This window comes from Melanostigma gelatinosum (assembly GCF_949748355.1).
Source record: "Melanostigma gelatinosum genome assembly, chromosome: 16".
Classification (NCBI taxonomy): Eukaryota; Metazoa; Chordata; class Actinopteri; order Perciformes; family Zoarcidae; genus Melanostigma; species Melanostigma gelatinosum.
Window position 1 is genome coordinate 17,202,868 of NC_136649.1, and position 15,305 is coordinate 17,218,172.

General features: G+C 41.8%; 1 protein-coding gene across 1 annotated transcript; it reads left to right on the forward strand.

The window, feature by feature from the left end:
• The first annotated feature begins 1,795 nt into the window (after positions 1-1,795).
• On the forward strand, positions 1,796-14,918 carry pgfb (placental growth factor b). The gene is made up of 7 exons (XM_079287397.1): positions 1,796-2,296; positions 11,577-11,613; positions 12,798-12,994; positions 13,094-13,173; positions 13,493-13,522; positions 13,630-13,692; positions 13,788-14,918. The coding sequence occupies exons 1-7, from the start codon at positions 1,910-1,912 to the stop codon at positions 13,807-13,809; spliced, it is 816 nt and encodes a 271-aa protein (XP_079143523.1). The 5' UTR covers positions 1,796-1,909; the 3' UTR covers positions 13,810-14,918.
• The last annotated feature ends 387 nt before the right edge of the window (positions 14,919-15,305 follow it).

Below are 15,305 nucleotides of genomic sequence, written 5' to 3' on the forward strand. Positions count from 1 at the left end.
TCCTTTGGAACTTGATTTTGTTAAAGAGGCATCCTTCAAATGGATAACATCTTGATTGAATCAATCTTTGGAAAGAATATTGAATCACAGCAGTCTTTTTTTCTCCAAACACAACAACATGAAGACTCATCTTGTGTTTGTTTTTTTGCAAAAGCAATGAGGGGCCTCAATGTTGTTTCACCATCTGACAGGACCAGAGATCCGTCTCCTCCTGGAACACGCTATCGCTCAAGCCCGGTTTGCTTGTCTTGTCAGCGTGTATTTACAGTGCAAACAATTTCAGTGATCTTGTTTGGCCACATCAGCTTGTGACGCCTTTAAAAGCACAGATAGATCACTGGACAGATGGCAGCACTGCAGTAAGAGTCTGGCTATGTCCTCTGAGCAAATAGTCAGTACTGCTGCTGCTGCTGCTGCAGGCAGAGAGGAGACGTAATGGTCTCAAGCTCTTCTATTCAAAATATTTAAAACAAAATCATGTGCATTAAATCAGCATAGACTTTCTTTTGCTTGGAGTTGATGTATTCATTTAATTTCTTAGATGACAGAAAACAACCTCTGGGCAATATTTCGTCCATCTGCAATGAGGTGGATAGTAAGAGGACATGTAAGGCCTGGCTCTGGACAACAGGGGGCCCTTAGCAAGATTTTCTTTGGGGGTCCTCCTTACTTTTTGTGTGTGTGTTTGTGAGACAAGACAAATGTTTGGACCACACTGCTAGACCTGACAAATGTTACCCTTAGTGTGACATATGTAAGCGCAAACGTGCATATGGTCAATTACTGTGAGTCAGTAGTACGGGTTAGTCCGGTATGTCATGAAAAAATCACACAAGACAAACTGACAACCATAACAATTTAATTTAATAACAAACTCAGAAGTCAGAAGGGCTAGAAAAGAATAATGGTAGACCAATTCCCTGGATAGTCAATGTTTTCTTCCAAAAACATGTTTTCTTGAAAACATGTATTCAAGAAAACATGTTTTCAAGAAAACATGTTTTCTTTCAAAAAGGAGGAAATGTCTTTCACAATCCCTGCTTGTTTGCACTTACTGATGCTCGGTCCGGGATGATGGTAATGAGGGGATGGTTTACTCTCACCAAAGTGTCTGAGATGTTTAGAAACACCACACTCCTGAGTGTGGTCTGTACAATAGCAGGAGGCAGTGGAGCTATTCAGCACTGTTGAAGGAATGTGTGGAAGCCCACAAGGAATCCTTTCGTTCCAGGGTTTCTCCAAACACAGAAGTCTCACACTGAAGATTAACTCTGTGTGTCAACAGTAATGGAATCTCCCTTTCTGTCTCTGCAAATACTAAAGCCTCAGAGGAAAATCTCCATGCGTCCTGGAGCACGAGACAGCAATGAGTATGCAATCCATGTTCACCACTGCAAAGGATCTCTTCATGTTTACCCTGCAAAGGATCTCTTCATGTTTACCCTGCAAAGGATCTCTTCATGTTTACCCTGCCTTAATAGTGCTCACAAAAAGGTCCCCAGGAGAAGCTTCTTAGCAAGTCTGCTTATACTCTGTAAATCACCTGTGGTGTATCGTCTACCATTCAGAAATAAAGCACCAGCAGCAGTGCCACAGTCTCTGCATAACCATTTACATCATCACATAAATTCTATTACACATTGCAGCTGAAAGGGGCAGGGAGCTGTGCGAGGACAGATGAGGCAGAGCAGAGAGGAGGACAGAGAAGGGGAGGAGATTGTGGTCAGCTTGTGAAAAGGTGGCGGGGTGGCACTTAGAAGCAAAGCTCAGCTCAGAGCAGGACTGAAAACTGAAACTGTCGGTGCAACTTCACACATGGAGCAGATCGTCACGTTTTTGGACTGAATAGACTACTTTCTTTCTTTTTTTGCACTGAATATGATTTGTCAAAACTGGTTGCCACTATTTCATGCTGCAGAGACGTTGTAGGATTTGCTCTTTGATTCAGTTTATTCGAAAACTTTTGTTTTATTATCTTATTGCCCCAGCACCTTTCAGTTCGCCTCTGGGGCCTGAGTCAGCACAATCCACTTCATCAGGTTACACGCGGCAAGCGGAGCTACGTGACTGCACTCATTCCCAGTATAACCCTGCTGAACCGGGAGGGCGGATGAGTTGGAAATTCCCGGTCAGCATCTCTTTTTCTTTTCTGAGTAGTTTGGCACTTTGTTTGGATTGTTTTATTGTGTACACCGGGAGCCATCACCTCCTCTCCACTCGCAGACATCGCGAAATGAAACTCGGTCTTGTCATCCAGGCTGCGGTGGCGCTGTATCTGCTGCTCTCACCTGCACAGGTAAGCTACATTCAGTGAGACGTTCATGCGCAGCAAGAAATTGGATTTTCTATCATTTTAACTCACACTAAGATGTGTCACGTTAGGATTTCCACACTAGTTCGATTATTTGGATCTGCTACGTGTTACCATTACAATTAGAAAGTCCTCATTCTGATAGAATGTTGAAAAAACGTGCCTATTGTTAGATTCTTATATGTTAATAGCTATCAGTCTCAAAATGTGAGCTGAATGGTCGAGTCAGCAGAAGCCACGTAGATGAAGTGATACTTGTGCGTTGACACCTTTTGAATGAGCGCCATTCTGCTCAGTTCATTCATGAAATGGAACGTGACAAACTGCATCTCTCTGCCTGTGGAACACGTGATGCAAAGTGACTCACTGTTGGATGTGGCAGATCCTCTAAGCTTACTTAGACTATAATTACAGATGCATGACACATTCCCACTTCTGTAGGCCTATAAGGTCTTTTTTCTTTTCTTCTTTTTTTTTGCAGTGTAGATTTCCATCAGAAAACACTCTGATTCCCATGCTGGTGAGAATTCCCTTAAATAAGCAATCCTCAATAAATATTTGAAAGGTAATACCGATAGCTTCACCAGATCCTGGTGAGTTGACAAGCTGCTAAGCTCGTCTCAAAGTGTTTGCAGTGTATCGGGTAAAACTGGAAAGCAAGTTTGCAGTCTTTAGTTTATCTTATTTTCATCTGCAAATGCAGCTTTTCCTCCCTGCCTTGTTTCATCTCAGCATGTTAAATATGTACGTGCAGTGTGAATAGTCAAGCTGATAAAAATTAACCAGTGTGTGTGTGTGTGAAAACAAATCTATTGAAACTTAATTTCAGGCCAGTCATATCACTGTCAGGCTGGCAGGGGGTTACTGTGGTACAAAGATGTTCTGTTCTCTGTTGCCTGGCATTGCCTTTTAGTCTTAAAATGAAAATGTGCCAGAACAGGACAGAGCTGAAACTGGAGTGAATCTCATTCAAAGGAAACACTTGTAAGAGGATGTGCCATTGGACAGCGGGACTTGTGCCAACTTGCGCTGAGGCTCTTGGACCCATTCAGTTTCTGATTTCGTCCCAAGGAGGCTGATGGCTGGCAGCTATCTCTGATGCCTCTCATGTTCAATGCAACACCAGGTCATTGTTGTGTCCATTCAGCGCTTCAGTCACACTCCATACACTGCTGGACCTGTTGAACTAAGTCGCACTGTTTGACTTTCCCTTTCGCCAGGCTGCTGTTCACATTTAGACATGTTACAGTCACAAAGTCAGGGTCTCAAGGTTGGAAAAAGATCCATGTCCCACCAGATTCTCTCGCCGGAGACTTTGCAGCTGTTGCTGAATTGAGCGTGAGTGGGAGAGGGATGGGATCACCACATCTCCACTAATCCTCATAATCAGCTCATGGCCTGCTCAGTCAAAATAGGAGTGACAAAATCCAGGGCCCGTAAAGTGAAGCAGGTTAAATGCCCCTCCGCTGCCCAAGAGACTGACAGCAAATGTAAGCCATTCCATTCTAAGATTCAACAACCTGTCCGCTGATACAGACTGACTGTGAGGATCTGAGCTTGTTATATTTGAGGTCTTTCTCTAACCCTTCGTTTGCCATTCACTATTTGCTGAGAACGATTAGCTTTAAAAGGAATGGTTGCTTTGCAAAGATGCACCTAAAGACCCAAATATTCCACATTTTTAGCAGACAAGCGACACTCATTCTAGCAGCTCTTTTAAAGTCATAGTGGCAAAGTTAGACTCTTCTGGTAGATGTCCGTCCTGTCAGCAGCCCCCCCCCCCCCCAAAATAAACAGTTGGGGCTACCAAAGTGGAAAAAGCATACATCAGCCATATGCTTGGGAGTGTGATTCATAAATGTCTCTCTTTAGGATTCTTTACCCATAAATATGTGTCACTTATTGATAATGAGTATTTCTCACTATAGTCGCAGCTGGAGCTGCCGTCAGCAGCCTTGTGATTCATGCAGTCATTCATGTCTGCTAAGAGCAGCCAAGAGAGAGGGTGGGGTTAACTTCATGTGCTTAATATCTCTACTTTACGACCAGGGATTTACAGCATTGCTCCGTGTGTGTGTGGTAGACACATTTCATCACTTTTAAACAAAAGTCTGTCATTTGAATATGTTTGATGTTTCATTGTGGCCCCTGCATGTTGTTTTCTTCCTCATGTCTTCATATTGACTTGAGGTTGTATGATTGGTATCACAGTGCACTGCAGTAGTAGCCAACCTTTTTTTGGCTTGTGACCTCTTTGATAAAACAGTGTCTGCTTATTTGACATAAACATTGTCTGCATATGTCAGTGGATTGTAAAGACCAGAAGAGGTCAAATGTTCAAATGATTGTACTCCCACGAAGGGTGGGAACCATGAGAAAACAAAGTGTATGTTTATGTTAGCAGTAGCAGTAGTTGTTCCACTGTAGAAATGAACCCTGACTACTGTTCTGAATAGATTTTCTCCTTTTTAGCTTTAATTTATCATCATGTTCAAAATGACAGCTACACACATCTAAGCAAGCTGTCACTGGTGTTGTAGATTGGTAAAAAAATGTGTAACGGTCAAGTACAGGCACGATGAGATTTGAGGAAATGATTACAGCTGAGTAAACAAATTCAGTATCTAAACCAGTGCTGATGAAAGCATAAACAGTCACTGACTGTTAGTTAGTCAGTTAGTTAGTTACCTTTTAGCACACGAAACATCATTGCTACTGTATGTTGGGATTTAACAGCACGCAGAATCAACATTGCTGATACAAGAGATAGAACTCATGTTGTTCCAATTCCTGTGATTTCAAGTCAGGCGTGTACTCGGTCAGATGTGATTCATTCTCTTAAAAAAGAGCTGGTCCCGTTCATATATGGCCCCTGATAGAGAGTGGAAGCACCTGGGTTTCCCTCTGAACAATGATGGCCTCTTGGTCACTCACTTACCAATGCTGTCCACCGGTTATTTTGTTCCAAGATACCGGTACTCTCTGTTCTCCTGTGCAGTATATTATTGGTACTTCCTGTGCATATAAACCACATACTGTATATGCACAGTGTGTGTGTGTGTGTGTGTGTCTACAACACTGTGGCTATGCTTTGTTTTTGCTTGTACTTCACTCAATAGAGCTTTGCCTCTTGTTTCCCCCCCACCTTATAAAAATGCTATAGAGCCGTTTGTGTACAATATCTTCTTTTTATTGTCAAAGTGATAAAAGCAGGTAAAATATTGCATCAAAACAACTTGACTGACAACAGTAAGCATTTTCTAGGCAAAGCAGTCGAGTGGTGCAGACGTCGACATATTTCCATGAAGAAAAATCAGTGTCGGATGAAAATAAGATGATTAAAGTATGAGATTATGGAATTATTTGTTTGTGTCAATTTGAAAATACAGCATTTTCCTTGGATAAAACCATGGAAATCTGATAAAGGAATCACTTCTTGCCGAACTCATTTGGTGTTGCTAGACTGTTAGACTCCAGTGAAGCATGTTCCTCTGCTCTCTATGTGCGAGGACGTGACGTTACACAGGTGTTTCCTTTACGTCATCACCGGCAGCAAAACAATACTTGAGTCTGACCATCTGCGTCGCACACGTGTGCCGTGTTTGTGTGCATGGTGTGTTCTTCTCATTCTTGTTCATAACTAGCCAAGTGCAGACGGCATGACGTCACATTTCCAGTTGTTACAATAGAGTTTCATCAGCAGAAGCTTTCCTAAAACATCAAGTGTAGGTTTCAGTTTCTCAGAATCAAAGAGCAACAGCTTTTGTCAAGATGCACGCTTGTGCACCGTTGTAGTCCAGATGTCTGCATGCTGGGCTACGCAGTGGCAGGGACCTGCAGACTGATAGGGCTCTTATTTGCGCTGTTGTGGTATTTCTCTCTAGTTGTAATGTCCCGGCCCAAGGGAGGGCCGCAATCGCAATCAGGAAATATGGATTTCTCCTTCCTCCTGCAGAGGAGGAGGAGCGGTGGCGCTCGGGGCAGCCGTCTACTCAGCTTTAATCTCCCATCTGGATGTAATTTACTGTGGTTTACACAGGGAGAGCAGCGTTTACTGTAATAGAGACCACAATTACCACCGGTCAGTCTTATCTCAAGACCTGTGTCGTGTGTGTGTGTGTGAATGTATGTTTGTGGATGGGGTCCATGGTTTATACAGTGGTTGTGTGTTTCTGTGTCTTCAGGGGAACATTAGTGCATGAATTAATGGACTTATACTGAGGAAATGGTGTTTATCTAAATCAACATTTATAAGGACCTTTACCTCTCCCCTGTCACTTGACCCTATTTTACTGTTCTTGTTTTTTTTCAAAAATTAGACAACTATTCCAAGAAAACATGATTGCTTCTAATGTTTGCAATCTTGAAGAAGGTCTCAACATCATTTTATTAAACATTATAATTATATTTCTTTAAGGAGTCTGAGATAAATTGTTTGACATTTTGGGGAATATGCGTATTAACCTTCTTGCTGCGAGGTAGAGGTAGATAATATTGATACCGCTCTCAGATTTGTGCATTAAATAAAGTTTTTCAGTTTCTTCCTGGATACCAGGAAACCAGCTGAGACTTAAAGAAGTAACTGCTCCCAGCCAAGAAATGGTACAGTAAAACCAAACCTCGACTTATTTCAGAATCAAACTGCAACAGATCTCTTTATTCATGCTACTGTGTGGCTTTGAATCTGTGTGACACCCCAACTAAAAGTGTGTCTATCTGTGGAATAATGTAAAGGCTCCATTCACCCAGAAGAGCTTAGTGTTGTGGCACGTTTACCACATGCTCCGCTGAAGCTTCTTGGTGTTTTGGCAGTGCTCTGTGATCACAAGCCCGGACCTGACCACCAAAGTGACCCTGCTGAAGTCTCTCAGATCTGTAATGGCACCACTGTCATTGTAGGTTCACCCACCTTATGTATACAAAACGTAACCTGCTTATTTTGTAGTGGCTGAGAATAGATACAGTGATCTGCAGGCCACGTAAGAGGCCTGAGAACAAATGCCACGGTCATGGTGTTGATGATGTGGAATCTGGGTCTCGATAAAGGATGGATGAGGACGCTCAGTGAGGCAGGGAGGTAGCTCTATTTCTCTGTGTTTGTATTCACTGGTTCTGCTTTAGCGCTCTCTGCCCTGTGTGGTCTCAAGTTCAGAGTCAAGCTTCACTCAGGCCAAAACCAGGACACGGTTCCTCCTGACCTATATGTTTTCACTGAGCTGGAGATGCAGGTGCTTTACTGGTCTGGAGTATGTTTGCCAGCTTTACATATTTTGCTAAACTTCGTCTCTGCATGCACCCCTCCCCCCCCCCCGAAATTCCCAAACTCTGCTGTCAGATGTAGTTGACAGAAGCCTGCATCTCATCTGCGGTCTGTTTATCCACACTGTCACCCTTCAGTTTGAAAGTAGACCCTTTTGGAAAGCAATGTAAATAGTGGCATGATGCTCAATCTAGCTGGGATCATTGTTTGCTAGAGAAGGATTAAAGAGGGGTTTTCCAAAAACCCAATCAAGCCAAGTACATAGCACTCCGGATTATCTTATATCGTAATCTTAAACCAGAAAATGTCTCCAAATCACATGTAGTTTCACTCCTCAGGCAGTTGACTCAGCCTGGGAGTGATCAGTGTGCAAGATGTTTGTCGAAGGAGATTTGTTAGAGGACTACAAATACATCACTGCTCACTGATACTACAGCTATCAGTTTACACCTTTTATTACTCAAGATAGAATTTGTGTGCTAACAGGTGACGATCACATGTCAATGGTTTGATTTGTTGGATTTAATACTGAAATCCCTCTACTCTTCAAACTACACCAAATATGGATACATTTTTGTGAAAGCTGCTTCTCAGCCAAAATGTGGCAACTTTCTGAAAGACTCATTTTCACTCAGTTATAAAAAGACAACTCCAAACATTTTGGCATTGTGTCAAAAGAGCTTTGACCCTCAAACCTAAATTAGCATATTTTATGACAACTCTGACTATGGATATACTATATATTAATGAAAAATACTTCATACTAGTACGTGTATTACTACGCACTATTTTGCATTTCTCATTCAAAGTGAATAAAAGAGTGTCATCAGTATTACTTGGCTTGTTAGAATACCTTCCCTTTGAAACTACTTTGAAACAAACCATGGTTCATCCTTTCTGTCAATGATTTGCAATCCAATGGACAACAGAAACTTAAATGACTTAACACAGTTTTGCGTAATTTTCCAGTCCAGTCACCCAGGAGAAGTTGTCCAATCTATATAGGCTAAACTGACATAGAAACCTATCGGCATTCATCTGGAAGTCGTCTCCGTTTACACACTGTACAATATGCTGGCTGGTATCCAGATCTTTCTGGCTAGTGGCCATAGTACCTGCTGTGGAATAGCCCATCACTCCCCCTCCCCAGCCTGATCCTCAAAGTTGAAAAATCTTTTATGACCATTACGCTGGGTCCCCATCATGTTTTGTTTTTGCTCCCTACGCATGCTGCCCTTCCTCTGACAGATGGAGTTAAGCAAAGAGGTTCAAGATGACATAGTTCAGCTGTGTGGGAGTGGAGCGTAATGAGGCCCGGAGCCTCTGTGGCCTGACAGCAGGAGCCCAGGGACACAACAGGTCCTCTGATCTGACCCAGAGGATGGAGAAAACTCTCAGCCAGCAGCTTACAAACTTTCACTAGAGACTTCAGAAACATATGAGACCCCCTCAGTGCCACATATTCATTATTAAGTGCTGTAGATGTTTCAATCTTTTGATCAAACTCACTGCTACTCTGCAACACAATCTGCTCAGAGGCTCCAGATAAACTATGCTGCTAAGCAAAAGTTCTATGAGAAGCAGATGTCAAGAGCTGAAAACTTGTGCATCTAGAGTGGGAACCATGTTAATTGTCCAGTGAGAAAGTAGACTAATTGTTTGCACACTTTTTAACCCCAGCACGATATCACTCACCCCTCTCTACCTCTCTCTCCTCTCTTTTTCACTGTAAATGCTACATAGATAATTTTATGTCAACATTTTATATCGCTCAATAATTTGTAATAAAATCAACCTCTAACTACAATTCATCAACAGTTGCTTTTGGGGCAGTTTATTTTTTGCACCATGCACTTGTCTCGATCTTTAATCTACCATCAACAGTAATTAGCATTCGATTGTGCAGGAAATCAAGCTTGCTCATATATTTCTTCCTTCGGCATATGGTAAAAATCTGTTCCTTTTGTTGTTGTTGTTGGAGTGTAGATTTTAAATTGATTTCACAGCAGTTTACGTGTTTCCCAAAACCCAGATGTTGTCCATGGATTGCACAGGACACAAAGTAGAGGTATTCCATCATTACAATAATCTATAGTCAAGTCAATTAGCCTTCACAGTTAAGCCTCAAAGCTCTTAACACTCAATTTATGAAAACAATAAATCAAAATGACATGCAGCAATGCTAGAGTCAAATTCCCTGAACAAGGTCTTCAGGGAATGAAATGACAGAAACCTTAAGACAAGTTTATACACATGTATTAAGTGGTTCTCCCTTCCCACCAGAGCTGAATTACCTCCCAGTTACCATTAATCACACAGTATTACCACAAGTGCACAAGGAGGAAGGAATGTCTACGTGAGGATCTTCATGCAGCCTTTCATAATCTGGCAGCTTCTTGTGGGCATGCTCACTCCTCTGTTCTCAACCACAGGAGGTGCCAAAGATGATTGCTCGCCATGTCAAGGCTTAACCCATGACCAAGGTCAGAAAACTCTCCATACCTCTCCACATTCTGAACGGCAACTGAGGAGCCAGAGCCAAAACGCCCTTGTGATGTGGAGCAGCAGCAGAAAAGAAGCACAGATCATACGCCAATTAATACTGGGAAAGGATTTATTTTACAAGCAGGGCGTTGCTAGACATGCTGAAAAAAAAGCAATATACCCCAGAGAGTGGAAGTTTTTAAAACAACAAAAACTTAAACTGCACTGTGATGTCCCCGTGCTGTGAATGACGCTGCTAGCGGAGCTTGTATCCTGTGGTGCTGTTGTATAGCCGACACAGTTCGATGAACACCACTCAATAGAACAGCTGTTCTGACAGAGGAACAGCTGTACACTTTGGCCAGATCACCAGTCACTTTTTAAAAAAGGGGAGATGCCTGAACAGATCCCCTAACTCGTGGAGAACCGAACCTTCTAAGTGGTTTACTGGAAGCTCTTGTCCTTCTATTGATATGAAGTCTGTCGTACAGTACATTCTGTTAAATACATAGCCTTCCCTGCCACTTATCTCAGTGACAGTTTTACAGGAACCTCGGAAATGTTTCTGTAAGTGTGAATGCATCATCATCAAAGCAGGACATACCTCGTTAACCACAATACTTAGAGGAAAGAAATTGTGTCGCACTGTGCTGCTGACAGATGCTATCTTCACCCTCAAACTAATTTTGGTCTTTAACGGGAAATAGATGCATTTTAGCAACGGACAGATGGTGTAAGACGCAACATTCCCTACTGGCATCATTTGGGAATGTCCTTGTCTGTCTGTGCACTATTATATAACACGTTTTGGTCCAACACCTTCAATCTCACCATCTGTCTTACTTTCACAGACAGTGTTACAGTATAAATATTATCAGGTGTGTGTGTGTGCGCGTGTGTGTGTGTGTTACACAAAAACTGAAAGGTAACACCGGTGATGAGGAGGGATTGCAGAGGCAGGTTGTCTGTCGCCGGTTCAGCTCTTCTGCTGGAGGGCATTTTAGCAAACGTAGATTTCCCTTCCTGAGATGGAGTCAACTCGAGGTTTTGTGTTTTCCCAGGCGAATGGGAAATGCACTCTGTTTATCATGGGATGATGGGAAAAAATCAAGACGGAGGGGGAAAATAAATAAAGAACTGAATCTTACACCACAGGAAACAGGTTTTGAACCTAAACAGTTGGGCACACAGAGGGACGTGATAGACTGTATAAGAGAGACTGGATCCACTGCTTATCAGGAAGACTTTTGCACTGCAGGGTGGAAAAAAAGGTGTGTGATCGTCGGCTTAATTCCACTGCAGTTCCAGCTGTCACCACCGGAGTACAGATATACTTGATATTGGTGACACTGCAGACTGGCGCTGTCTTTATATCCAGGATATTTTGTATATATTGCATTTTCAAGTTTGAAAGGTGTGTATTTAGATAATACTCAACTAAAAAGATTCAGGGTGTTTACACTATAACATGTGCTCACAGGAAACCTGAATAAATAACCAACATTTATTTCTGTTTCACAGAGTCTTCCCTTGTCACGCATAAGCAATACAACTGAAGGTAAGCATTCTAACTATTTTTTCAAACCATATTATTACAGTGTTTGTAATAAAACTATGAGTATCGCAATATCCCGGTAATAACAACCGTGATATTAAAAAAATGAATGTCTCACAACACTTGAATTTTGACCAAAAAACAGACCCACAATAGACAGCTACAAAAGTAGTCTGATGCAAACCAAATAAATCAATGCCAGCACTGACAAAATACAGTTGAGAACTATGAATGACCAAGCTCTTGAGTCTTGCATATAAGTTAGTCAATGAATTTTATCTGAATTTTGCGAGTTGCAGGACATGTCAACTTTAGACGAGCAGAGATTACTCAACTGCTTAACTTCTCCCTTTATATCCTCTTGCTCCCTATAAATGAATGCTACTTAACGAGAAATGGATTCGAGGATTAGAAAAGGCCAAACAAGCAGCAGATATACAGTAAGGAGCTGTAACTGGCCAGTGAACTGGCCCTTTGCGCTGTATAACAATAACGTTTCTGGCCTCATCTCTCTACCGTAGACGCTTCCCCACCGTTCTCCTTCCAGCCTGTCTGCTCTTATAAACAGCTGTTGTGGTGTGTGGCTCCATTCGGTGACCCCGGGGGTCACCGTAGTCCCAGAGGTGCCCGCTGGGCGGCTCAGCTCCAGCTCCAGCAGGGTTCTGTTCATGGCCATGTTTCCAATGTTTGTTTTCTCTTCCTTCTCTGTTTGCTCGGACGTAGTCTTCCCTGTTCCTCCCCCACAGACTGTGCAACTGGGACACTTTCACACATATGCTCTCACAGGAAAGCGTACTGTACATTACACAAACATTTTTACTTCACAATTAAAACAGGATACACACTGGCGTATTGCAACTGGTTTTATGTTTCTGTGTACATGGTATAAGGTTGCCATTGTTGGATTATTGAAGTAATTACTGAGACTGTTTGTGTATGATCATGAACAGTGCAGTTCAATTCAAATTCAAATCGTGTTTTTTGTCTGGCAGTACTAAGTCAGATACACAAGCTCAAATAAGTTGGATGTCGATTGCACTTTAAACGTAAGCGAGAGAGACAGAAAATGAAGCAGCTCTTAAACCAAAATACATTTATCTGACCTGCATGCAAGTATTCCCATAAGAAACAAGCAGACTCGTTTGTAACTGCAAAGTATAGCCCATAGCCTCCTCCTCTCATCCTAGTGTTGATGTTCCAAGAAGTGTGGGGTCGCAGCTTCTGCCGGACCATTGAGAAGCTGGTGGAGGTGGTGCAGGAGTACCCGTCAGAGGTGGAGCACATCTACAGCCCCGCCTGTGTGCCGCTGGTGAGGTGTGCAGGTTGCTGCGGGGACGAAAACCTGGAGTGCCATCCCACTCGCACCACAAACGTCACCATGCAGGTAAGACAAGGGCTCTGTGAAATATAATTGTTCTTGTTAAATTTACTGTATGTACCTAATTTGCTTCTAACGGTAACGTTAACCGGTTTCATCCCTCAGCTGTTGAAAATCAGGCCATCAGAGCCGGGTCAAGAATATGTTGAGATGACATTTGTGGAGCATCAGACATGTGAATGTAGGTAAGAAAACAAGTCATAATTTGTATTCAAATATCAACCGTGTCTACTTAGAAATTACATTTATAGCCTTCAAATGTACGTCAGCAAAGTAATAACATCTGAATTACATTTTTTTAATAAAACATAATGAGGAAACATTTCTAATAAACGTAACGACTGGAGCCATAGACTGTATGATTGGAACACAATCCAGCAATTACGTTTACCACAAAACATATTTGGTATAACAAATGAATGCATAAATGTAATTTCTCTGAGACAGGGTTGACAAATACTTACAATGACTATTTATTACCTAATTTATTACTTTGTTCCTCAGAGTCAGGAAACCTATTGTGACTGTTGAAAGGTGAGTACATGAATATATTGCAATAACGTCCGTTTTTAGATTGTTAAAAAGAATATTCGTGTTCCATCTGAGAGAATGGAGGCATATTCATTTTGTTCCCCTTCTAGGAAAAGGCAAAGAGGAAGAGGAAGGAAGAGAAAGGAGAGACAGAAAGCGAAAGATTGTGACAGGTGATGGCGCAATCTCAAGTGTAAGATATTCATGTCCCCTCCAACTAGCAGTTAAAAGCATTGTAAAAAACATACTTCTTTCTCGTCTTTTCCAGCTGCCAGAACCCTCGCAGGTAACTGCAGTGGCGGTCCAACCCTCAGTTGCAGTGTGGCTCACTATTTATTTCCCACCCAGTGACAGCATCCAGAGTCTCCTCCGTGTCTGCAGCCAGAGACTCAAACAGCTGGGTTGTTTTGCTGACATGCCCTCCTGCTGATGGGCAGAGCGTTTATCATGACACGCTTCAACCGGAAGCGTGTTTTGATTGGTGGAAACACTGCTGTTACACCTGACACAATGGACATCCCTGGGAGCCAGTGCAATGTCGAACCCAACAGACCGACGCCTTCTCTTTTATACTAGTTTTGACTGTATCATTTATTGTAATTTGGTCATTTCTTTGGTATTTAAAGATGGTTACACTTTTTTTTTTAAATCTATATTTATTGATACAGCTGAATATATTTGGACTAGCAATCTTTAAAAAGTTTGTCATTTATTTTGTTCAAACATTATCTAAGACACCTTGACTTGTCATAGCAACACATGTTGGACTGAGTGTGCAGCTGCTTTGCACATGCAACAATGAAATGTCTCCCTCTAGTGTTTAAAACTGCTCTATGATCAAATGTTTGTATAGATGGGTTAAGATTAGATTTAGGACAGTATTGTCAGTCACAATCCATCAGCTTATTGGAGTCTTCTGCTATCATTATTATGGAGGTAACTCAGTCTGAATGAATTCCTCTCCCTCTGTAGCGCCATGTGACCAGGCATTACTATAAAGTGTTTACTGTCAATTCATTACGTGAGAGCAATATTGATCAAAAACATCTATCGACTGAAGACTGCGTATGAAAAAATCTTTCTCTATTGTTTTGGAGAGTTGGATCAAATCAGATTTCATCAGTTTATTTCAAATCACACCAGGAAATGTGTTGTAGACTGCAGAATGGACGTGGCAAGCCCAGGAGGAATGGGCAGATCAATACTACAGTAACCAAAACTATAAGCAGTACTAATTTGGTGATGAAATGTTGATGTCTTGTTTTACTGTGATTGCAAGTATTCACAGATAAAAAAGCATTTACAGCAGACTTTCTTAGTCTGCTATTGGAAGGGATCAGTTGAAGTAATTATGTAAAATTCTGTCCTTTTGTATTTTTTTTCATGTACTACACAAAGAAAATCTCTATCAAAATGTACAAAGTAACATTTCTACTGTGTTAGTATTTTTATTTCATTTAGATATTTATTTTGTAATTAAATTGTTATGGTTGTCAGTTTGTCTTGTGTGATTTTTTCATTATATACCGGACTAACCCGTACTACTGACGAACAGTAATTGACCATATGCACGTTTGCTCTCACATATGTCACACTAAGGGTGACATTTGTCAGGTCTAGCAGTGTGGTCCAAACATTTGTCTTGTCTCACACACACACACAAAAAGTAAGGAGGACCCCCAAAGAAAATCTTGCTAAGGGCCCCCTGTTGTCCAGAGCCAGGCCTTACATGTCCTCTCTTTTGACAGAGATGTTGTGGTTATAGAGTCTCATCTCCATGTTTGGT